This window comes from Pinus tabuliformis, chromosome 5_2 (assembly GCF_031772625.1).
Source record: "Pinus tabuliformis cultivar Carrire ecotype Pingquan chromosome 5_2, CPIR1, whole genome shotgun sequence".
NCBI lineage: Eukaryota > Viridiplantae > Streptophyta > Pinopsida > Pinales > Pinaceae > Pinus > Pinus tabuliformis.
In genome coordinates this window covers 4,985,063-5,011,411 of record NC_142306.1, presented here as the reverse complement: position 1 = coordinate 5,011,411, position 26,349 = coordinate 4,985,063, and the positions used below count along the sequence as shown (strand labels likewise).

Below are 26,349 nucleotides of genomic sequence, written 5' to 3'. Positions count from 1 at the left end.
AGGGGCAGGGTTCAGTTTCAAAAATAGCCTTACAATTGGACTAATCAAAATAAAATCTGATTCGCTTCATAGGCGTAGAGTAAACAGGTACCAATGAGGTAACATGCAAGTGGACAATTAAATCATATTCAGCACAAGACCAGCCCTTGGCATACAATGCAATTGAAAGTCTTGTGTTATGAGCTCCGAACAAGATCACAAATGATATATTATTCACCAAATTTTAATCTTCCACAAAGAGACAGATTGATCCTCTCTAATTTGTCAAACAAATAAAAAAATACCAAAAGTATGCATGGAATCATCTTTGAACTGTAAACACTATAGTATATAGTAACCTGGGAAAGTGATGAAGCACTCAATACCATACAAAAATAAAATTCCTTAATAGAAGATTCCTTAATAGAAGAAAACACCACTGAAAATTGTGAAAAGCTACCAAATGAACTTTTCCAATCTTTTAGATTTACAGAAACAAAGTAAAAAAACCTCTTCAAAGCTAAGTGCTTACTACCAGCCACATCCAATAGAAAAGGTTTTATGGGGCCTGATAAGATCAGAACTTGCTTGACCACGGTAAGATAAGCACCGTACCTACCTAATGTATAAAAGAAGACTGATAAGTTGGAGGAGGGGCAGGCAGTCTACTGCCAAAGTGATGGTTGCTGTAGTTAGTAGAGGAATTGTAAGAATCAGAACCCAACAACGAAGGCCCCATGTTATCTGATGGATACATATATGGCCTTGAGAGCGAGACTGGAGTCCTATTTCCAACACCATAGCCTGCTCCATATAATCCTTGGTTTGATCTGTCATATGCATTTTGGCCCTGTAGGTTGTAGGATGTAACACCTGGAGCTGCACCAGAATATTGTACTCTATCCAAAGACCTATAAAAGCTTATGTCTACACCATTGGAAGAAGCATAAAGAGTCGGAGTTCTTTCATCTGCACTTAACGGAGGCATATATACACCAGCATTTCCTCCATTGGCACGAGGACGCTTAGGTTGAGACTTAACAGCACCTGCAGCCCTTTTTCTGTCAGCCTTAGCTTTCTCTAGCTGAGCTACACGCTTTTGAAGAGGATCTGGTGAGAACTGCGATTCAAGTTTGTGCTCCTTAATGCACTTTATAACAGCTCTGTAAGCAGAAAGCTCTTTTGTATTTACTTCATTCTGTAGCAGCAAATAAAAATATCGGTCAAAAAAGGAACCTCCGATATAACCAACAATACTAAGCCAAAATGATCATCACATAGCAAGACATTTTGTATAACAGTAATACAATCGTACTTGTGCAATAGTAGAGTTATTCCCGCTTTTTAAACTTGCCTGAGAAGCTTTCTTAGCATCTTTCAGATATTCCTTCAACAAAGGAACAGGTGCAAACTTCTCTGTTAGCCCAAATGCATGAGCAAAGTTGACTGCCTCAATTTGTTTTCAACAAAGGAACAGGTGAAAACTTCTCTGTCACCCCAAATGCATGAGAAAAGTTGACTGCCTCAATTTGTTTTCCACTATTGACCAGGGTTTCTATAACATCTGCATGAAATTGTCACAAAATTTTCAGTTAATCTGAATATGTCACAAACATTTGAAATACCAAAAGACAGTTTACTGTGAAAGAAAAAACAATACAGACAACTTCAACGGATTTGTCAATAAAGATAACAGCTATGCTAGCTTGAGACCATTTTCATAAGTAAACAGTTCCCCACTCATGAAAGGCCTTATGACACTTTACCATAGCTGATCATCTTCAGGTGCCTTTATTAATATCAAAAAAATAACTTACATACAACTTTCTACCTCATAAAAAGATGTCTACCTAGTAGAGGCCACTCAGTGTCTGCCTTGCATATGAAATGTTGAGATCTAAAGAAAAGACTACCAACCCCGTCAACTTAGAAACCCGTTCACTGGACTAAACAAAAAACGTTGGGAAGGTTTACTACAGCCAGGATTACCAACATTTATCTTCAACTCAATCAGCCACAACCAAGTATACTGATAAAATCCACCAGTCCCTCAAAAAAACCAAGCTAGCCATGAATGCCAGAAAAACAACAAAAAGCCTATCTACCAAAATGGATGGAAATTTTGCCAGCCTAGCCACTGAGGCTAACATTACAGAAGACCAGCCAACCAAGCTGGCATTTTTGATTCAAGTCCAAGGGAACGACAAAGTTTAGGTGTCTGCCTGCACCGTGCAAATGCAAGAACAAGCTTGCATAAGTCATCTTTATCAAACTCTGACGCAATTCCAAAAGTAGCTAGAAGTTGCAAGAAGGCATGGGCCTCCAACGAATTGCCATTGGCAACATCTCCTTCAAGGTTTATCTTCGACTTCCATTCATGTGCAATACTTTTGGCTTGCTCCTTTATATTTAAGGGCAGAACTGGATGTTCAACACCCAAAATAGGATCTGCCAAAACAGGTACAAGAGATTCCAGTAATAATGTACAAGCCCGGTGTAGAGCCGGGAGCCCAGACTCTTTCTTGTCACTTGACTTTTGTTCAAGAGAATAAAACCCCTCCAAGGACTCCAACACTAACCGTGGTGGGTCAGTTGCAGAGTTTAATGCAGAGGGAACCTAATTGCAAAGCCCTATTTCCAATTGCAAAAGTAATTAAGAATGGGAAGAAAGGATTTAGGGATTATAATATCTGAAAATTCCTATTTTTTAAAGTATTATAAAATGAGTTTAGATATTTATATAACAATAATAAGTGGAAATCAGAAAAATAAAAAGAAAAGAAAAGAAATTGATTGGAGATAAACTTTTTATAATTTTGTAAATGTTATTGGGTTCCAATGCTCAAACAAAATATTTATAAAAGGTAATTCACTGGTCTGTGGATGAAGCAAGCATTTGGAGGCTAATTCGTGAAGTCTGACAATAAAAGAGGTGAAATTAGAATGAGTAATGATAAGACAGACATCCTTGTATAGAAATTGCAATGAGGTTCTTCTTAAAGGTGACTTAACTGTATCACATTGATTTTGACATGACAACATCAGCAAAATGATATAAAAGTCGTTGCAACTAGTACATCTGTGTTTGATTGTGAAGGCTTTAAGGAGAAGTAATGTTGTTTTTTCTGATCCTAGCAAGGATTAGCAAATATACTATTTATTGGTCCCTGTGGTATACATTGTTTGGACCTTGTTTTCTCCCTTAATTGTAAGTGCATAAAAATATTAGATTCATAGGAAAGGGTACCATTAATCATGTGATCCAATGATCTTGGACGTTTTTTATTGAATTCTTCAAAACTTATTTCCATTTGATCTTCCAAAATGTGAAGATAGTTTTATTGGTTGGAACAATGCTACAACTTACAAGTTATAATAACAGAGATTTTATTCTGCATAATGCTTTCCACCTTGCAATATTTTTGTGGATATGGTTAAGCAATATTCTCTTCGAGTAAAGAATAAATTATTGTGTGTAGAGTCATTGGGTTTACTATAGTAATGATTGTAACATTTTGTAGTCTTTTGTTTGTTGTTATGTGGTTTAGTGGTTGAGACAGTGCATTACCATGTTAATGACCCAAAGTCAAACTTAGAGATCAGAGCCCTCAATTATAAGTTGGTTGAATTTTATGAGATTTATATGCAATATTAATTCAATAATTAAAAAAAAATATAGACTTAAGCACCCTAAATAAACTTCAATTTATACATCTTTAGAATCTCATTTATGCTACATATCTGCATCTTATGTACATTTTCCCATTCCCAAGTCGGAATTGTTCCTCAATTTATGCCTTACGGCGTTTCCTTTGCAACATTTGGTGCAAATGCTAGTTAATGTCTCTATCCATTGTTCTTTCATCCCTTTAATTAGTGTAGCTTTTAGCACATTATTAGGCAAAGGCAGAGTTGCATAGGGAGACCGCTGGAGGTTTTATTGAAAGTGTTCCACATATTCTTCTAATGTTTCACTGGGTCTTGCTACCATTTGGAATATTTCATCTTTTAATTCCCTAGATCTGCAATAGTACTGATATTTTTTAAGGAAACCGGTTTTCATTTGATCCCAATCATTTATTGTACCCCCACCTAATCCCATAAACCAACACAAGGTGGGAATATTTTGGAGAGGGATAGATTTCATGGGTGCGTTGACAGTTGTGTCAATGATGGGATACTGCAATGTAGAGGTCTAGGGTACTTGTGGGTTGTTGGCCATTTGATCAAATATGCGCCAGTACCCTTTCGGGATCTCTAAAGAGTTATTCCTAGGATGATTAGAATGGGTGGGAATGATCTTAACAACACTCCCTTGGTTTGGGATATTGGGTGTTCCTTGTTGAATTACTACTTGAGGGGATCTTGGATCCTCTGTTTCCCCTGTTTCTCCGCCTCCTTCAAGAATATTACAATAATTCCCTTCTTGTGAGGAAATTGGGCGCGAATTTTCAATTTCTTGAAAACTATGCTCAGTCCCTATTGTTTTGTTGTGGACCTCAATGTAAGCTACAGATGGTGAGCCTGTGGCCCAAAGGGAGACTGTAGGGGAAGCAACGTTTCTAGGACCTAATGATGGCTAAGATTCGGCTTTCTTTAAGATTTCTTCTATGAAATTTGATCACCCAAGGGTCACCAGTCCCTTAGATCTGTCAGGTTTGGGTAGTGGAATTGGATTGTTTTCAGGTTTTTTCTTCTTAGTCATTCATGAAAGCAATTCAAATGTTTATCTCTACCCTAAGTTCCTAACAATTCTACTAGAAAGCGGGCAGGGGAGTAGGCATTTTACGTGCTCTGTACGCAAGTTCTTACCTTTCGTTTTTAATACCCAATTCTCTCTCAATAGACAAGCAGCAAATACCTACTTCAATTTTTTGAAATTGTGCTGAAAAGTGAGTGGAGGAGCAAGCACTTTACTTGCTTGTATGTTCTTACCTTTTGTTTTAAATACCCAATTCTTCTTCAACAACAATCATCAGATGTATATTACTCTTTAGAAATCGCTAAACTCTCCCCAGCAATGGCGCCAAAATGTTGGTCGATAAAAGTTGCCTTTTAAAACTCATAATTATCCTCACATTAATTATCAATCCAGGAAAGTCTTTTTATTTCAAGAGTGTACATAGTGTGTGGCTGCTATTTAACTCAGAGAGTAATGTTTCTAAATTGCAATATAGATCTTTTAAATACAAGAGTAAATGGATGCATCTAGTAAATTCCAATTGAAAACTCAATCCTGACATCAACTTTTACATTCATCAAAGTAACAACAACATCAGTTGAGAGTACAATAGTGATAACTCATCCCTCTTTAACTGATTTAATCTAAATCAAACCCAATCCTTAATAATTAATCTAAACAGCGAATGGTATCAATCTAAGAGTTTCAACAACGATAGTTAATACTCTTTACAGTTGATTATATCAAGTGGAATATTTATCTAAGAAACTTGATTTGAAATGAAAGCACAGTGAATCAATGACAATCCTGCAATTATATAAAGTAAAGAGATTTTGTCAACATTGGAAAATAATAAACAGCGTAGTGATAAAATCACAGAAAGAAAGAATACTATCAAACCATCACACTTGCAAGAATTGGAAATGTATGGCACAAGAAAAGCAGTTGAATTCACCAAAGGCCAAGACCTTAGCCACCAGCGAAACACTGCTAAGTTAGTTCAAGAAATGCGAGGGAACAACAACTTTACTTATATATTAATCATCAAACTGAATGAGAATTACAATATATTCGTGTTCTTCTCGACAGCGAGAGTCTGTGATTACAAATAAAATTACAATAATACAGAAATTCATCCTCCCTTTCTTCTTACAAAATATCTCCTTTTATAATAAAAAAGGGTATAAAGATAAGTGATAAACACGCTCCCTCGGGATCTCTTGATCATGAGGGATTCGCAATAGCTTTCCATCTTCAAATGTCATTTTCCTTCTTGCACTGACTCTGCTGATTTGCTTTTGGCCTTATCTACAACCGCGGTGTTCCTCCCTTAGCTTGTTGATGTTTTATGTTCCTTTATAGGGAACAACATTTGTCCCTTTTGTTGTTTTCCTGCATAAAGGAAGGTAATAATTAGCTAAGTCATAACTGTAGATAATTCCTTCATTTCTTACCATAATTCCTTAATAGATTAGTGCATTGAGATATAGAAAGGATAAGAATAAAGGAAAATTATGATGAGTTTAATAGTAAATTTATACCTTTTCCATGACCCAACACCAAGTAATGTACCTAAACCTGAAATAAGTTGTACTTTCTAAGCTGCATACAACTAATGCTCTCTTAGCAACCTCAACACTGTTGTTAAATTTTTATCATGCTCTTCCTCATTTTTTAAATATACCAATATGCCATCAATGAATACAAAACAAACTTGTCTAGATAAGGACACAACACGCTATTCATCAAACACATAAATGTAGCTGGAGAAATAGTCAAGCCAAATGGAGCAACAACAAGCTCATAATACCCTTACTTAGTCCTGAACATAGTCTTGAATATATCCTCTTCCTTAATGCACACCCGATGGTATCGTGATCTCATGTTGGTCTTAGAGAATGTTGTTGTTGCCTTCAACTGATCAAACAAATCCTCAACCCTCGACAAAGGGTACATGTTCTTAATTGTTACATTGTTCAGCTACCTGTAGTCAATGCACAATCTAAGAGTACCATATTTCTTCTTCACAAACAACACTAGTGCACCCCAAGGCAATACACTCGGCCTAATGTACTCCTTGTCCAACATTTCCATCAGCTGCAACTTTACTCAACTAACTTGGGTGTGCTCATCCTGTTAGGTGATTTTTATGTTGAGGCTACCCTTGGCACCAACTCAATAGAAATGTCTACCTCCTTGTGAGCTAGAATATCTGTAATGTCATCAGGGAATATATCCTAACACTACTATAAAACTAGGTATTTTTTCAACACATCTACATCCCCAACCTCCTTACCATTTTCACTAGAAATGTGCACTACAAACATCACACAATGTTTTATATGACTATGCTCGGCATGCATAGCGGTAACAATCCTCATTGGTTACGATTCTTCTTTCCTTGCAAAGTCCTATTTTCCCCAATATCATCCACAGACTTAATGTCCTTGTCGAAGAAATCCACCTTGGTTCTGTGAAGGTATAACCAATCCATATCCAAAAGCATGTTATACGATCCCGATGGAAACACATTCAAGCGTGTTGTTGTACATATAGAATTTGACTCAAATGCATAAGATCTTACCAAATGATGGAGTCTCTTCTTTATACATGTATCCAACTCTACTAACCAAGATTTTTCATGCACTTCTTTTCTCAAACTACACTTATCCACCAAGTCGGGATTAATATAACTATAGTTAGATCCAGGATCAATCAAAACAAAAACAACTTGTTCACAAAGCTTACTATCCATATCAATGATCGATGCATGATGATCTGCCTGCCTATTGACCACAATTGCATATATCCAAGGAATTTGATGCAGGAATCAATTTTTTCAATAAATCTGCACAATCGACCCTCACGTTTGCTATATCCTTTAGAGTCCCCCTTTACTCTGGCTCTCTGATTTCCACCCTTTTAAATAGAACCGCTCGCGATACTCCATATATCATAACACATTAGATCCAACGGTCCAGATTATGTCACATACTAAAAATGCTATGGGTAAGCATCAGGTCTCAACCCTTACATAGAGAGTGTTGCGATGTGATATGGTCAATGGTCCCACTTCCATCGCATATCGCACTATTCCGTGGCCGAGATCCGGTAACATACACAGGATTTCTTGCCATGTCATATTTCCTAATCGCACTTCGAAATTTCTTAAGGCCTGTAGTCCAACCATGTACCAATGTTTATTTGCGATGCAATATCACATATCGCTATTATTCAAGGCCTGAGATCTGCCCTTTATAAACAAATCTCTACGATGTGATATGGGTGATCCAAAAGTTGGCGGGGTTTCGCACCGTTGGTTCGAACTTGGATCAACGGCAAATATTTTAAGCGAACTTCAACACAATTAGTAATACTAAAGCCTGCAATTCCATTGACCTCTGAGTTTTATATCATAAATCATAAAAACAAAGAAATATTTGACTCTGTCCCGAATACAGAGAAACAAATGTAAAATGAGAGTTTTCACAGATTTGACATATAATCACATGCAACATCAATTAGTCATTACAATAACAATTACAGAGTCTCTACCCTTTGGCTCATTTACATTTCTTTAAAAGAACCCTATTTCAATATGAAATCCTCACTCTGTTATGTGACTTTTGCTTCACTCAATCCTTTGTCATCCCTGCCAATCCTTCTACATTACATTTTTCTTCTTTTTATCAATCCAATCCTGCTTAACAACTCAATCTCTATTTTTAAACATTCTAACAGTCAATCTCTATTTTCAAGCTCTACCACACACCTATGCTAACAACTTTTCTTTGAATCTAAAATAAGACAATTTCTACTTATTACAATAATGAAATACAACTCATTTCTTGAGAGATCCAACCCTCTCAGTAAAAATTGACTTTTGACCAATCAGGTCAGTAAAATTCAACTTGTTTAGCCACAACATGTGAACAAACTTTCACATTGTTGGCTAAGTCCAGATGCTCCTGCATCAGAGTCCTAGGGAAGAAAGAAATCATCCCTCAGACTTTTAGGGCTTACTCCATACTTCTGCAACTCGACTGTTATTAACCAACTAGCATCCTCCACTCACTATCCTTTCCATTTGACTAGGTATTGAAAATAAGTCTGTCCTCTGGTTCTTTTGGATGCTCTTTTCTCCAAAACAGCTTCCACTTCTTTCTTAACGGCCATTGGTATTTGTTCTTCCCAATTAAAGGTTTGAACTTCACCTTCTAAATTTTCTTCCTGTAGCTCTGTCTCTGTCCCTTTGCATGGATACAAATCTGAAATATTGAAAATAGGTGATATTCCAATCCCTTCTGGCAATTCAATTTCATATGCATTAGCTAAAAACTTTCTTACAATTCTACATGGTCCTATATTTTTCATCTTTAGTTTATTGTAAGTCTTAGCAGGAAATCTTTCTTTTCTCAAATATACCATCACTAAATCTCCTGCTTGGAATTCTTTCTCTCTTCTTTTCGTATCTACTCTCTATTTGCATTTGCCACAGCTTTCCTGCAATCTACCTTTGACATATTCTTGTAATCTTTGCATCTCTTCTGCAAACTCTTTAGATTTTTCACTTCTTGTCTCATATTTACCCAAATTTCTGAGCTTATACACACCTCTTGGGTTCATTCCAAAAACAATCTAAAATTGACTCATTCCAGTACTTCGGTTTGTAGTGTCATTATAAGAAAATTCAGCCTAAGCTAGTGCTAAATCCCACTACTTAGGATTTTGATACACTAAACTTCTCAATATGTTTCCCAAGCTCCTATTTACTACTTTGGTCTATCCATCTATTTGAGGGTGGTATGCTGAACTAAAAATGACGTTAGCTCCTAGTTTATTCCAAAGCATTCTCCAGAAATGTCCTACAAACTTTGTATCTCTACCAGACACAATACTTATAGGTAATTCATGTAATCTTACAATTTCTAAAAAAATAGATTAACTATATGTGTTGCATCACTAGTCTTCTTACAAGCAATGAAATGTGCCATGTTGGAAATTCTATCTACCACAACATAAATGGAATCATTCCCTCTTTGAGTTTTTGGTAATCCCAAAACAAAATCCATGCTAACTGCATCCCCACGGTCGGTCTGGTATTGGAAATGGCTGATAAAATCCCTTTTTTTTACTTCTCCCCTTAGCATGCCGACATATCCTGCATTTATCAACAAATCTCTTAACATTAGTTTTCATTTTTGGCCAATAATAAAAAGCATTCACCTGAGCAAAGTTTTTATCTTGTCCAAAGTGACCAAATAATCCTCCACTATGTTTTTCCTTTATTATGTTTTCCCTCATAGAAAATTTGGGAATACTCAACTTGTTTCCTTTAATCAATAAGCCTCCTTGGATGAGATAATCTAACCATTGACTTTTGTTATGAACTATTGGATTTTGAACTGCTGTATATATATCTTTGAAATATGCATCATTTTTGTACATTTCAATCATTTCTTTAAATCCTACAACACCAACTTTGAATTCTTTCACAGTAAAACTTACCCTTCTCAATGCATCAGTGACTTTATTCAACATACCACTTGTGTGCTTTATCACAAAATTAAAGCTCTATAAAAGTTCTACCCACTTGGCATGCTTCTGGTTCAATTTCGATTGGTTATTTATGAGCTGTAATGCATGATTGTCCGAATACAATATGAATTCCTTTGGCAGCAAATAATGTCTCCATTTTTTCAAGGCTTGTACAATAGTGTAAAACTATTTATTGTAAGAAGAATACTTCTTCTTTGCTTCATTCAATTTCTCACTGAAGTATGCTATCGGTCTTTGTTCCTGACTTAGAACTGCGTCAACTGCAACTCTGCTAACATCTGTTTCAACTTGAAATAATTTTTCAAAATCAGGCAAAGCTAAAATCACTTCCTTTGTGATTTTCCTCTTTAGAAATTTAAAATTCCTGTCTGCTGCTTCTGTCCACTTGAATGGTGATTAGTCTCCTTAATTGTTTCAAGAATTGGTGCACAAATCTTACTAAAACATCTGATAAACTTTCTGTAAAAACTTGCAAGACTATGGAATCTTGTTACCTCAAATATATTTCTAGGAATAGTCTAGTTCCAAATTGCTTTGACTTTCTCTGTATCCGTTTTCAATCCTTCTCTAGAAACTACAAATCCCATGTAAAATAATTCTTATTTCATGGAACTACATTTCTTCAGATTTATCAATAGTTTCTCTTTTTGCAGAGTTCTTAAAACCAATTTAAGATGCTATAGATGTTCTTCCTTACTCTTACTAAAAACTAGAATATCATCAAGATAAACAATCACAAACTTGCCTACATATTCCTTCAAGACTTCGTTCATCAATCTCATGAAGGTACTAGGTGAATCAGTGAGTCCAGAAGGCATCACTAACCACTCATACAACCCACTGTTTGTTTTAAATGCAGTCTTCCATTCATCTCCTTCTCGAATTCTTATTTGATGATATCCACTCTTCATATCTATTTTAGTAAAATACTTTGATTCACTTAGACAATCCATCAAATCATCCATGCATGGCAAAGGAAATCTATACCTGATTGTGATCTTGTTTATGGCTCTGGAATCTGTGCACATACGCCATTCACCTCCTTTCTTTGGACTGAGTATTGTTGATACAATACATGGACTAACACTCTCTCTGATTAGTATCTTATCCATAAGTTCTTGCACTTGTCTTCCAAATTTTGCATTCTCTTGAGGAGTTCATTTGTACGCTGCTTTATTTGGCAAACTCACTCCTAGTATTAGATCAATATGATGACTAATACTCCTCATAAGTGGTAATGCATTTGGAAACTCATCCACAATAATATCATAAAAATCATTTAACAGAGTTTTGATTGCTTCAAGTAAATCATCTAAGTTTGTGGAAGTTAAAATTACCTTTGGTCTCCCTGTGACAACAAAATGCATTTCTTGACCCTTCCCAATCCCTTGCAACAACTTCTTTCTGCTCATCAACATAACACTACTTCTAGGTGCTACTTTGTTAGCGTCATCCTTCAATGGCAAAAATGTATTTTTATTTCCATCTTTCTCCAGAGTATAAGTGTTTTCTCTCCCATCATCAATAGCTTTCCGATCAAACTGCCACGGTCTTCCCAACAATACATGGCATAAATCCATTGGCATTACATCACATAATATTACATCCTTATTGTTGGCATTATGATTCTGGTATGGCTCTATGTTACAGATGTTGTACTTGATGGCAACACCCGTGGCAATGCTCTGATCAGGCTCTCAAAATGTTGAAAATTAAGAAGTACGCAGGAGAACAGTTCAGAAGATGCATACACGCAGGTACACCATGAAGGGACCACGGCCAGACACGCAGGTCATCCGTTCAGGAGGTGCGTACCCCCAGTTTCACTTACTTCAAGGCAAAGAAGCACGTTCACATGGGGTTTCCTATGTTTGGCCCGTGGTATTTAGCCCGCCGCTCTTGATTCTATGGTTTTGGCCCGTGGTATTGTTTTATATTATTATTATTTTTATTGAGCCCCATGTTTTTAGGCCCCTTGTATTGGTTATCTATGGTATTGATCCATGATTTTAGGAGGAGCTTGCCTATATAAAGCAAAGGAGATCACTTGGCTAAGTATCTTTTACAAATTGAATATCTTGAGATCTGAAATATTGGGTTATTGTTTTAAAAGCTTGATCTATATGAAAGTAAAGTTGAAAGCGAATCTGTGAAGGGTGAGCTCTCGAGCGTATGATCAGATCTGGGCATCTGACTAACTGTGGCACACTGGTGGACTGCCAATTCGGCCCTAATCAGAAGTACGCAGGTCATTAACGGTACAGGTGCGTGGGTACGCAGAGCAGAAATAGGAGAGCTGCGTGGGTACGTAGAGCAGAAGAAGGGGCACTGCATGGATACGCAGAGCAGAAGAAGGAGAACTGCATGGGTACGCAGCATGACAAAGTTCAGGTGCATACGCACAGTAAAAGTACGCGGCGCGATAGTATCTTTGAGTGCGTGGCTTCAGTAATAGTACGCGGCGCGATAGTGTCTCTGGGTGCATACCTACAGTAACAGTACGCAGCGTGATTGAAGACACAGTGCGTGGGTACGCGGTACAGCAGAAGGCTCTCTGCGGGTATACGCAGGGAAGCAGAAGGAGAAGTGCGTAGCGACGCAGGCCAGAGAAAGAAAAACTGCGTATCTATCTTAAGATCTTCTGTTGACTGAATGTTTCTGTTGATAAGGTGTTTTGGGTTAGTTCTGTTATTGTTGATCTGGTTACTGCAGTTGACTGTGTAATTTACATGTACTTGATGATCATTTGATGCTTATGGATCCAGTTTGAAAATTTATGAAAAGTGGTCCTTGTAAGAAAAGAAGTAGGGGGTTGTAGCTCCCTTCCAGGAAAGACTGGAAAATGAGAGAGAGTTGTAGCTCTCTGCAGGTTGCAGCCTGTGTACTGGTAAAGGACTGCATCAGTACAAAATCATTGTAAAAGGAGTTTCTAATTTAAGATAGAGACATATTGCAGTAGGTGGCTTTCACCCACATTGGTTTTCCACCTTATATCTGGTGTTCTTTGGTGTGACTATCTTTTTTTCTTGTTCATGCTCATTATTTTATGGTACTGATATGCAAAAATAATTCAAAGTATAGATAAGGAAGATTTTTTAAAAGAACTTGATAATACTGATTCACCCCCCCTCTCAGTATTATTTCCAACAATTGGTATCATAGCAGGTCCTTCGCAGAAGCTTGATCGCTTGAAGGAAGATCATTCATCATGACAAACTACGAGAGGGAAGCATCAATCAGGCCACCAATTTTTGATGGGACAAACTTCAATTATTGGAAGGTAAGAGTTACTGCCTATCTTCAATCTCTTGGTACAGAAGTTTGGGATATCATAGATACAGGCTACACTTTTCCTTCAGCTACTCCTACAGATACAGCCGAAAAGAAGAAATATGAAACAAATGCTAAAGCAGTCAATACTTTGCTGGGATGCTTATCTCAAACAGAATTCGTAAAGGTTATGCAATATAAATCCGCAAAAGAAATATGGGACAAGATTGTCTTGAGCTATGAAGGAGATGAACAGGTAAAGCGTGCTAAACTTCAAACCCTTAGGATTCAGTATGAGAATCTCAGGATGTATAATGATGAAAGTGTGGCTAACAATTTTCTTCGGGTAGATGAGATTGTTAATTGCATGAAAAACGTGGGTGAAGAAATAAAAGAGGCTATTGTGGTTGAAAAAGTTCTAAGATCGTTGTCCCCCAAGTTTGAATCTAAAGTGTCTGCAATAGAAGAAAAGGAAAATCTACGAATTCTTACTATGTCTCAGCTTCACGGAATTCTAACTGCTTATGAAATGAGAAAGGGAGGTCCTTCAGACAGAAGAGAAGTTGTTTTCAAGGCTTCAGGCAAAGGAGATTATTATGAAGCAAGTCACGTGCCAGAAGAAGAAGAAGAAGAATCAAATTTTGTCAGAAATCTTCAAAGGGGTTCTGGAAGGTTCAGAGGTAAGTTACCTTTTAAATGCTTTGCTTGTGGAAGAGTAGGTCATTATGCTGCAAAATGTCCTTATAAGGATAAAGGAAAGGAACCTACTAGTTGGAACAAGAAACAGAGTGCAAATAAGAAAAGCTACTACACTCATGAAGATAGTGATGGTCTATCAAATAGTGATGAAGATGAACGAGGTAATGACTATAAATTGTTAATGGCATTTGAAGATTGTGATTATATGGATGCTATAGATGTGGATAGCCTTTATGAAGAAATTACTAGACTCAAGAGATGTATAGAAGAAAAGAATATGATCATTGATATTCTACAATTTCAAATTGATGAAAACGAAAAACATCTTGAAAAATTAGAAGGTGAATTTGTTGGTCTTAGAAAAGAGATTGAGAAAACAAAAGCTATTAATCTTAAGTTTGTCAAAGGATCTGAAACTTTGGATGAGATTATCAATGTACAACGTTCTCCACTAAACAAGACAGGTCTAGGCTATAATGGAGAAACTTCTCAAGCATCCACCTCAAAAAGTTATCTTGATGCAGCAAGAAGGAATGAGCAAAAGCACAATGGAGACCATCAGGTAAAGCAGGGACGAATTGCAAACAGATACTATCAGGGGCAATCCGTCTTAATGGTAAACAAAAGCTACAACCAGCCACAGGTAAAATCTTCTCAATTTGGTTCAAGAATGGATGACAATAGAAATTACAATCATTTGGCCGGTAGATTTGATAACCGCAGAAGTTTCTTCAATGGACAGTGCTTTTCTTGCCATAACTTTGGTCACAAAGCAGCTCAATGTGTTGCATATAAAACGATCATGACTAGAGAAGCTCAAAAACAAAGAAGTATGACCGGGATTACAAAAAGGACCTATAACAACTTTTCGGTTCTTGAAAAGGAAGTTGAATGTTCTATTTGCAATAACTTTGGTCGTGAAGATTCTGAATGCAGGAGCAGGTTTCAGTAGACAAAGAAACAAGCCTCAAGCACCAAAACATGGAGAATAAAGGAACCATGAACAGAAAGATGTGGGATAGCATTTTATGCAGAGGGACAGGAAAATATATGGTACATTGATAGTGGATGTTCGAAGCATATGACAGGTGATAAAGAAAAAATTGAATCATATTCTGCTCTAGAAAAAGGAAAGAAAGTTTCTTTTGGAAATGATACTCCTGCAACTATAAAAGGAAAAGGCACTGCTCAGTTAAAAGAAAAGGTCAAAGCTGGAAATGTTTTGTATGTTGATGGATTGAAACATAATATTCTAAGTGTCAGCCATATGTGTGATCAAAGAACCGAGGTGATATTCAGATCAAATGGATGTCTTGTTCGTGATCTTGATACAGGTAAAACAGTTATCAAAGGTAAAAGAACTCCAAATAATCTATACATATTTGAAGAAGGGCAACAACAATGCTATTTGAGCAAGGATGATGAAAATTGGTTATGGCATCGGAGGTTGGGGCATCTAAGCTTTTCACAAATAAGGAAAGCATGCAAATATCAAGCAGTTCGCGATCTTCCAGATATCAAAATTCCAGACAACACCGTATGAAAATCATGTCAGTTTGGAAAGCAAACTAGAACTAACTTTCCAGAGAAGGAAGGATTAGCTAGCATGCCTCTTGAGCTAGTACATACAGATACATGTGGTCCATTCAGGAAAAGGACACCTCGAGGAGAAGAATACTTGATATTATTCATTGACGACTTCTCCAGGTTTGTCTGGTTAGGACTTATGAAGCACAAAGATGAAGCATTCGAAAAATTCAAATCCTTCAAATCCTTAGTTGAAAATGAATCAGGACACAAAATTAAGTGCCTCAGATCCGAAAGAGGTGGGGAGTTTACCTCAAATGAATTTTTCGATTTCTGTGAAGAACATGGGATAAGAAGAGAATTCTCTACAGCTAGAACTCCTCAGCAAAATGGAGTTGTGGAAAGAATGAACAGAATAGTCCAACAAATGGCTCCTGCTATGCTTGATGAGATGGGAACTCCCGCAACTTTCTGGGGTGAAGCTGCACATGCTGCAGTTGTTATTCTCAACAAAACAAATGTCCGGGTGAACATCACTCAAACCCCTCATGAGCTCTGGTGTGGTGAGACTCCTTTGGTAAAGCACTTCAAAATCTTTGGGAGCAAATGTTATATTAAGAATACTGATGAGCAACTTGGCAAACTTGAACCTAGAGCAGATGAAGGCATTCTTCTTGGTTACTCTCCACATAGCAAAGCATACAAATGCTACAATAAAAGACTTGGCAGAATTGTTGACAGCATTGATGTAGTGGTTGATGAGAAGGGATACATTCCTAGGCAAGTACATTATGAAGACATCGAAGAAGATGAAGGCTACCCTCAAAGATAGAATGATGAAGAAGAAGAACCTTAAGAAGAACCAGAGGAACAGACAAGAATAGAAGAGAAGACTCCATCCAAATATGTTCAGAAGAATCATCCAGAATCTCAGATTGTGGGGCAGAAAGAAGCAGGTGTACAAACAAGAAGAACAATTGCAGAAGCTTCAAGCTATTTGGCATTACTCTCCTCCACTGAACCACAAAATGTGAAAGAGGCATGCAAAGATGAATGTTGGGTGAAAGCAATGGATGAAGAACTTGAGCAGATCGAAAAGAAAAACACTTGGGAGCTGGTCCCTAGACCAAAGGATAAGAATGTTATCGGAACAAAATGGGTCTTCAAAAATAAATTGAATGAAAATGGAGAAGTAATTAGAAACAAGGCCAGACTTGTTTGTAAAGGGTATGCGCAGCAAGAAGGAATAGACTTTGAAGAAACCTTTGCTCCTGTTGCAAGACTTGAGGCCATCCGAATGTTCCTTGCTCTCTCAAGCTTTCAAAACTTCAAAGTATTTCAAATGGACGTGAAATCAGCCTTTCTGAATGGAGACTTGGAAGAAGAAGTATACATTGAGCAGCCAGATGGGTTCATTCTTGGAAATGATCCAAATCTTGTATGCAGATTGAAAAAGGCTCTCTATGGTCTCAAACAAGCTCCAAGGGCTTGGTACTATCGTTTGGACAAATATCTTCATCAACAAGGTTTTTCAAAAGGATCAGCGGATAGCAATCTTTATATAAAAGTTGAAAATGACAAATTGCTAATACTTGTTGTGTATGTAGATGACATTATCTTTGGCAGCAATGAAGAAGCTATGAGTCAAAGCTTTTCCTTGGTCATGCAGAAAGAATTTGAAATGTCCTTGCTGGGAGAACTGACATATTTCCTTGGTTTGCAAATCCAACAAAAAGAAGGAGGAATCTTTTTGTCTCAAACTAAGTATCTCAAACAGATTTTGAAGAAATATGGCATGGAAGATGCAAAACCAGTATGTACACCCATGGTCGCAAGATGTAGCCTCAGTGCAAATGATGAATCTGCAGCAGTACATCAACCAACCTATAGATCTATGATTGGAAGTCTACTTTATTTGACAGGTACCTGACCGGACATCATGCATGCAGTAGGAATAGTTGGAAGATTTCAGGCAAATCCAAAGGAGACTCATCTTCAGGCAGTGAAGAGAAGTTTCAAATATCTTCAAGGGACACAAAACTATGGCTTATGCTATCCTAGAGATACAGATATCACACTTCATGCTTATACAGATGTGGATTGGGCCGGAAGCGTGGATGACAGGAAGAGCACAAGTGGTGGTGCGTTCTTTATGGGTTCCAGATTAGTATCTTGGTTCAGCAAGAAACAGAGTTCGATTGCCTTGTCTACAGCTGAAGCGGAATATGTTGCTGCTACATCTTGCTGCACTCAACTCCTTTGGATGATGCAGACCTTGCAGGATTTTCAAATCACTTGTACACCACCTATCTCCATCTTATGTGATAACACAAGTGTAATCAGCATCTCAAAGAACCCAGTCATGCATTCAAAAACCAAGCACATACCAATCAAGTATCATTTTCTCCGAGAACAAGTGCTTGAACAGAAGGTCAAGTTAGAGTATGTTCCTTCTAAGGAACAAGTTGGTGATATACTCACCAAACCATTGCCCAGGGAGACTTTTGAATACCTCAGGAAAAAGCTGGGGGTTGTTGATGCGTCATCTTATTGAAACTCTTCTGATTGATGGTTGTACGAAAGGTTCATCTGGGGTATATGCGTACATGTGCTGGGTTGCGGTTTGATTGAAGATAAAATGGCACAGGTTCAGGGGGAGCATATAATGCATTGTTGGCATTATGGAGGATGTACAGGAGGAGATCATGAATGGTGGTCTAAATATAGCTGCAATATGTCTCTATCTCTTTCATGGTTCATATTCAGGGGGAGCATGTTCTTAGGGGGAGCATAACCCTTTGCCCTTGATGTCAAAGGGGGAGAATGAAGCTGAAGATTTTGAGGTTTCCATCAAGTCCAAAGGGTGAGATTGTTGGCATTATGATTCTGGTATGGCTATATGTTACAGATGTTGTACTTGATGGCAACACCCGTGGCAATGCTCTGATCAGGCTCTCAAAATGTTGAAAATTAAGAAGTACGCAGGAGAACAGTTCAGAAGATGCGTACACGCAGGTACACCATGAAGGGACCGCGGCCAGACACGCAGGTCACCCGTTCAGGAGGTGCGTACCCCCAGTTTCACTTACTTCAAGGCAGAGAAGCACGTTCACGTGGGGTTTCCTATGTTTGGCCCATGGTATTTAGCCCCCCGCTCTTGATTCTATGGTTTTGGCCCGTGGTATTGTTTTATATTATTATTATTTTTATTGAGCCCCATGTTTTTAGTCCCCTTGTATTGGTTATCTATGGTATTGATCCATGATTTTAGGAGGAGCTTGCCTATATAAAGCAAAGGAGATCACTTGGCTAAGTATCTTTTGCAAATTGAATATCTTGAGATCTGAAATATTGGGTTATTGTTTTAAAAGCTTGATCTATATGAAAGTAAAGTTGAAAGCGAATCTGTGAAGGGTGATCTCTCAAGCGCATGATCAGATCTAGGCATCTGACTAACTGTGGCACACTGGTGGACTGCCAATTCGGCCCTAATCAGAAGTACGCAGGTCATTAACGGTATAGGTGCGTGGGTACGCAGAGCAGAAACAGGAGAGCTGCGTGGGTACGCAGAGCAGAAGAAGGGGCACTGCGTGGATACATAGAGCAGAAGAAGGAGAACTGTGTGGGTACGTAGCACGACAAAGGTTCAGGTGCGTACGCACAGTAAAAGTACGCGGCGCGAAAGTATCTTTGAGTGCCTGGCTTCAGTAACAGTACGCGACACGATAGTGTCTCTGGGTGCATACTTACAGTACCAGTACGCAGTGTGATTGAAGACGCAGTGCGTGGGTACGCGGTACAGCAGAAGGCTCTCTACAGGTATACGCAGGGAAGCAGAAGGAGAAGTGCGTAGCGACGCAGGCCAGAGAAAGAAAAACTGCGTATCTGTCTTAAGATCTTCTGTTGACTGAATTTTTCTGTTGATAAGGTGTTCTGGGTTAGTTCTGTTATTGTTGATCTGGTTACTGCAGTTGACTGTGTAATTTACATACTTGATGATCATTTGATGCTTATGGATCCGGTTTGAAAATTTATGAAAAGTGGTCCTTGTAAGAAAAGAAGTAGGGGGTTGTAGCTCCCTTCCAGGAAAGACTGGAAAATGAGAGAGAGTTGTAGCTCTCTGCACGTTGCAGCCTGTGTACTGGTAAAGGAATGCATCAGTACAAAATCATTGTAAAAGGAGTTTCTAATTTAAGATAGAGACATATTGCAGCAGGTGGTTTTCACCCACATTCGGTTTCCACCTTATATCTGGTGTTCTTTGGTTTGACTATCTGTTTTTCTTGTTCATGCTCATTATTTTATGGTACTGATATGCAAAAATAATTCAAAGTATAGATAAGGAAGATTTGTTAAAAGAACTTGATAATACTGATTCACCCCCCCTCTCGGTATTATTTCCAACACTTATATGTACCAATCTGTATTTCAACCTTAAATTTTTCTGTCACAATAATATGATGTCCTTTCTGCAAGCACGACACTTTGTAAGGAGTAGGGTGTATTATCTTCTCTAATCGGAGATTTTCCACCATCTTTGTAGAAAAAAGGTTATCAGTGCTTCCAATGTCAATTATTACTTTACAACACTTACCTTTTGATTTACAGGTAGTTCTAAATAAATTCTTCCTCTGCGCTGGTTCTTCAATCTCTTTCTCTTTCTTAAGCAATGTCCTTCTCAACAACTGTGATTCTCCTACCTCAGGGGGTTTTTCCTTTAACATAAGTCAAGGTGTTTCTGGCTTTACCTCAGCCACATTCGCATTCCTCTAGCTTGCTGGTTTATTATGAGGACAACCCCATGACACATGTCCCCATTCTCCACATGTGTAGCACTGAATATCTCTTCGTCAGTCCCTTCCTCTGGGTGCAAATATTCGTCTATTAAAATCCCCTCTTTGTGGTGGTCTACTACTTGAACTGTCTGCTTCATGTTGATGTTGTTGTCCCCTCGGTTTGGTAGTTCCTCTACCTATTACTGAGCTTCTTCCTCTATTCCTCTGATTTTGTTTTCTCAACATCTTCTCCTCTACCTTCAAACTTGCTTGATATGCATCCTCAATAGTCTTAAGACTTAACAATCTGATCTCGTCTTGTATTTCATATCGTAAGCCATCGATATATCAGGCTACCTTCTCCATGTCATCTTCTGCATGTCCTGATCTAATACTCAATCTATAAAACTCTTCTGTGTATTCTTTAACAAACATTCCTTTTTGCCTTAAATTCTGCAACTATTTAAAAAGATTTAACTAATAATATTTAGGCATAAATTTGGCTCTCATCTTACTCACCATTTTGTCCCATTACTTGAGCTTGGACTTTCCTTTCTTTGCTCTAGATGTTTGTAGCTCATCCCACCAAATAGCTGCATGACCCTTCAATATGGTAATTGTAAATTTCACCTTCTTCTTGTCGTTAGCTTCCTCTTTATAGTCAAAATATTTGTCTAATGACCTAATCCAATCCATTAGCTCTTCTACATTGAGACTCCCTTCATACGTAGGAATTTCCAACTTTGGTTTTCCTCCTACTTTCACCAACATCTTAATAACTCTAGTAGTTTGCTTTTCCTCCTCTTCTTATTCCTTAGAAGATTCTTCTTTAGCATTGTCATCCCCTTCATCAGGTGTTATTCTCTGAGTATCCTCAACTGTTTCCATCCTCACACACAGACTTCAGACCTCCTCCAGTAGAACTGCATTTACTTCCCATCTTCCTCGACCAATGCCAGCTCCTCTCCTTGGCAGCACGTTTACTGTAATCAACCTTAATCTCTACTCTAATACCACAAATTACACAGGAATCAATTGTTTCAAAGAATCTCAACAATTGGCCCTCACGTTCACTATCTCTTTACAGTCTCCCTTCACTCTGACTCTATAATTTCCACCCTTTTATATAGAACTGCTTGCAATTCTCCATAGATCATAACACATTAGATCCAATGGTCCATATTATATCACATAATCAAATCACTATGGATAAGCATTCAGGTCTTGGCCCTTACATACAGAGTGTTTTGATGTGATATAGTCAATGGTCCCACTTCCATCACATATTGCGTTGTTCTGCGGCCGGTGCCTGGTAACATAAACAAGATTTCATGCATGTGGTGTTTTGTGATCGCACTTCACAATTTATTAAGGCCCACGGTCCGACCATGTACCAATGTTTATTTGTGATGTGATATCACACATCAGTCTTCTTCAAGGCTTGAGGTCTGCCCCTTGTAAACAAATCTCTGCAATGTGATATGGGTGATCCAATGATTGGCGGGGTTTTGCACCATTGGTTTGAACTTGGATCAATGGCGGAGATTTTAAGCGAGCTTCAACATGATTAATAATACTAAAGGCTGTGATTCCATTGAACTCTTACTTTTATATCATAAATCATAAAAACATAGAAATATTTGACTCTGTCCCGAATACAAAGAAACAAAGGCAAAATGAGAGTTTCCATAGATTTAATATATGATCACATGTGACATCAATTAATCATTACAATAATGGTTACAAAGTCTCGACCCTTTGGCTCAACTACATTTCTTTAAAAGACCCCTGTTTCAATATGAAATCCTTGCTCTATTACGTGACTCTTGCTTCACTCACTCCTTTCTCATCCCTGCCAATCCTTCTACATTACATTTTTCTTCTTTTTATCAATCCAATCCTACCTAACAAATCAATCTCTATTTTTAAACATTTTAACAGTAAATCTCCATTTTCAAGCTCTATCACACACCTATGCTAACAACTTATCTTTGAATATAAATTAAGACAATTTCTACTTATTACAATAATGAAATACAACTCATTGCTTGAGAGATCCAACCCTCTCGATAAAAATTGACTTTTGACCACTCAGGTTAATGAAATTCAACTTGTTTAGCCACAACATTTGAACAAACCTTCACATTGTTGGCTAAGTCCAGATGCTCTTGCATCAGAATGCTATGACCAACATCACAAACTATATGTGCCTCCTAAGCACCATAGATTTGGGGTCTACCGCCACTCTGATACTCTAGACAATCCTTCTTACGATGATCCTTACCACATATCCAACACTGCAATGGTTCTCTACCACCGCCTCTAGCCTATTGCTCTCCATGTCTTTTCTCAGTTGTGTTGAATCTCTTGTAAGGAAAGGAATTTTATTTCTCACCTACATCTCGAGGTATTCGTCGCTTTGGTGGCCATTTTCCTTTAGCTTTCTCATTTCCTTTGAAGTCACGCTTCATCTCAACTTTGCACTTCGACTACTCATAACAATGCCTCAACTTTCAGATGGTCAAATCTAATGATCTAGGTTCATCGAAATCAATGCAGTCTTTGTATGCTTTTAGCAGTCCTCTGATCAATCTTTGAACCTTGGCCTCCTCCTCCTTGAGGTAAGGCTCATATCTCAACAACTCTAAGAACTTGCTAGTATACTCATCATTTGTCATGGAACCCATATGCAACTCATAAAACTCCTTAGATCCGTCCTCTTGCCCATGGATGATCTGAAGTGGCCCCTATCACTGTAATTATGACAAAATTCGATGTATTATTGCATTCATATTTTCTTCTTTCTCTTATGGTTGCATGATTTTATCATTCTCTTCTTTGCAACTACTTATTTCTTCCTGCAAGCTTCTCAATGTGTCTACCAAATTAGAAGAATTCCCCACACCATGTTGCTCATCTGATGCATATGAAAATTCTTAGTATACCACCTTTCTATCCATTGATCTCTTTCCTGCAAGGAATACTATGTCAGCTAAACGAAATCACAATAAACAAACATACCTTAGCTTAATTCAACAATGATACCTTTTCTCAATATCATCAAATCAAAGTGATACATATATAGCATAATCATAATATCATATAGACATATATCGAATAAATGAATCAACACATAAACATCCTTCTAGGAAGGGTCTAATCATGAAGGAAATGACATATAAAAAATTCATGCTATGACCTTACGCATGACAACAACTATTATTCCATTGTACATATTGCCACATGCAACCATCAACATGCATAAGAAATGCCTAATCAACTACACATACGCATAATTTCATGTAGTCGAGCATAAGAAATTAATACTTATAACTAACCTACTAGACTGATGCATGTAATCAAACAATCAAGAGTGCAACTTATCATACAAGGATGTAGTCAAGTTGCATATAAGTTGCATATAATCAAATAACTAGTCATATACTTCTCACATTACATCCCACAAAATCACATCAAGTTCCTCATGATAACCTTACTACAACCATGATTAAGATGATGCAATGCAATAAGCACATGGACCACAAGTTTAAGAGACGCACATGAAAATGACATGCATGCATTACCAACACACACAGCCCATCTAGTCCGAGGGGTGAACCACACTCTAATACCAATCTGTAACACCCCCTCCCAGGTCTACCCAAAGTAACCATGACAATGAAGGTAAACATGAGTCAAGAGGCTACTATGATCATATTTGACCTCCTATGTGACCTTAAGGAAATGGAATTGAAGAAGCATCATAGACAGTCATCGAACATCATCAAGAAAAACCTCATGAGAAAAGTCAGCCACTTAGACAGCATGTCCGTGAGTCCCCCTATTTTTCTGGATCTCTTAGGCCATAGTCAATCTCATGCTATGGGCAAGGGAGTGACCAGCGACCTAAATTCGCTCTCACGGGCCTGCCTCCCAATGTCTATGGACAAAAATAGCTAGTTCTATGCCAACGAAACTCATATTTAAGCCACTTTTCTAGCGCAGAATCCCGTCCTTTGCCCAGAACTTGCTAAAAGCTTCATAATTCATTAAATACAGGATAAAAATATTGATCAATCAAAATCAACCTCAGGACTAGGCTTGAGCATCCCCACCTGGTAATGACATTCTTTTAAACACTTGGCATCAATGCAACCTACAAGTCTAGGATAGAAGACAGAGCATAAATGGCTGAAAAAACTTATGAAACATAACCAAAAGGATCACCTCCTTCTCCATTGAACTACTACAACATCAATTAGTTCTTGCATCCTTCCATTTAACAGTTACAAGTAAATACATGAAATAACCATGACATGAACCAGTCACTAAACCTGCTTAAAACCAACATAAAACCATGTAAATATCAAAGATAAGACAACTACTAAATCCACATATAAATCAATGAAAAAGTAAGAGAACTTAGGTTTTATTTGTCATAGGAAAATCCAACCAGTTTCGGGTCTTCCATGTACCACCCGACCATAGACGTGGTTGAAACAAATCTCTCTTTCAACCAGTGACCCCCATGCCATATTCCACGCGTGAATGTGGGATCTCATAGAACAACCAAACCAAGAACAACCAAGGGAATTCAAAGGTTAAACCACCTCCACCCTCATAAAACTGTGATCACACAAAATCTTGTGCTCCGATCAGAACCGAAGAGAACTTGGAATGCCATCCAAAGTCCATCACTATCCTTGAGGAATTTTCCATCTTCTTGTCTCTCGGAATTTACCAAAATCCAAACCTAGATCACTAGGCCCTAAACCGAGACATCTCCCCCAGGATTTACCATGTATCATACCAAAACAAGTGAAGATATTCCTAGGCCTTTGGGAATGGAACTTGAGACCGCCTCCGCACCAGATTCTGAAATCCATTCGACAAACCAAAGCTCAAAAAATGAAATAATCATCCAAAAATCATGGTATCTAGAAAAAAGGCAAGGATAGGTTGAAAACCACTATCATAACCCGACAAAACCATGCCACCAACATCAAGAGAACCATACACTAGCATGAAATGACATGAATTTCAAAACTAGCTAGGAAATCAAACATGCAAAAGGTTAGCTGCAAGTATTCATGTTGAAGCTGCCTCATCCTACTTCCTTTCCTTCATCCTTGTTTTCCTTCCTTTCTCTTTGCTTGCTTTTCCTTCACTGATCCAAAAGTTATAGTGCTCCAAGAAAACTCTAAGTGACAAAGAGAGTGAGTGAGTGAGAGAGAGTGAGTGAGAGAGAGAGAGAGAGAGAGAGAGAGAGAGAGAGAGAGAGAGAAAGTAATGAGATATCTCAAAAATTGAATTGACAAAAGCCATGAACTAATCGTCAAAAGCCTTTTTATGCATTGGGCCTCTAATTTCTTCATTTTCCATTATTTTCCTTCAATTTCCTCTTCACGTGCAATCTGTGACCTTTCACCTTACTTTTCTCCTAATTTCCTTTATTTTCATAAGTAAATGTGCCAAAAATTCCTTTTTTCCTTCTAGTTCCTTTGCCTTAGCCTTTTCCAATTATCCTTAACCAAAACACACATCCAGTGATGCCCACTATGATATCTTTGCCCAATATTCAGCTTAGAATGTGTGTCCCTTAACCGTGGTCTTATTTTTCCTTTATTAACTTTTCTTACATGAAATTTTCACTAGGGTTGTTCCACTAATAGTCAAACCAGAGGGCACTCTGGAAGATGTTATCGTTTCTGTAGATTTCTGGGAATACCTGGTGGAATTTTTGGTTATCAATCCTAGAAATAGATTGGATGGGAATCATTTGATATTAACGAAGCCATGGATGGAAATTGCAGATGCATACATAGGATGCCACACACAGAATATGATAATTAGAAAAGA

The 26,349-nt window shown here is 37.8% G+C and overlaps 1 protein-coding gene across 1 annotated transcript; it reads right to left on the bottom strand.

The window, feature by feature from the left end:
- Window positions 1–598: 598 nt before the first annotated feature.
- Window positions 599–7,415, bottom strand: LOC149157217 (FRIGIDA-like protein 3). Its single transcript, XM_089437623.1, has 5 exons — window positions 7,308–7,415; window positions 2,140–2,596; window positions 1,503–1,543; window positions 1,295–1,429; window positions 599–1,177 (listed from the first exon to the last, which is right to left on the bottom strand). Exons 1-5 carry the CDS (start codon window positions 7,413–7,415, stop codon window positions 599–601), a joined length of 1,320 nt encoding a protein of 439 aa, XP_089293749.1.
- Window positions 7,416–26,349: the final 18,934 nt, after the last annotated feature.

Bases quoted from the DNA above. Each gene is read 5' to 3' on its own strand.
- LOC149157217 (XM_089437623.1), bottom strand. From the start codon at position 7,415: ATGGATAGTAAGCTTTGTGAACAAGTTGTTTTTGTTTTGATTGATCCT. The intron at 1,544-2,139 runs GTCTTCTGTAAT...AATTTCATGCAG, and splicing joins AATGCCAGCTTGGTTGGCTG to ATGTTATAGAAACCCTGGTC. The intron at 1,430-1,502 runs GCAGTCAACTTT...AAACAAATTGAG, and splicing joins ATAGTGGAAAACAAATTGAG to GCAGTCAACTTTGCTCATGC.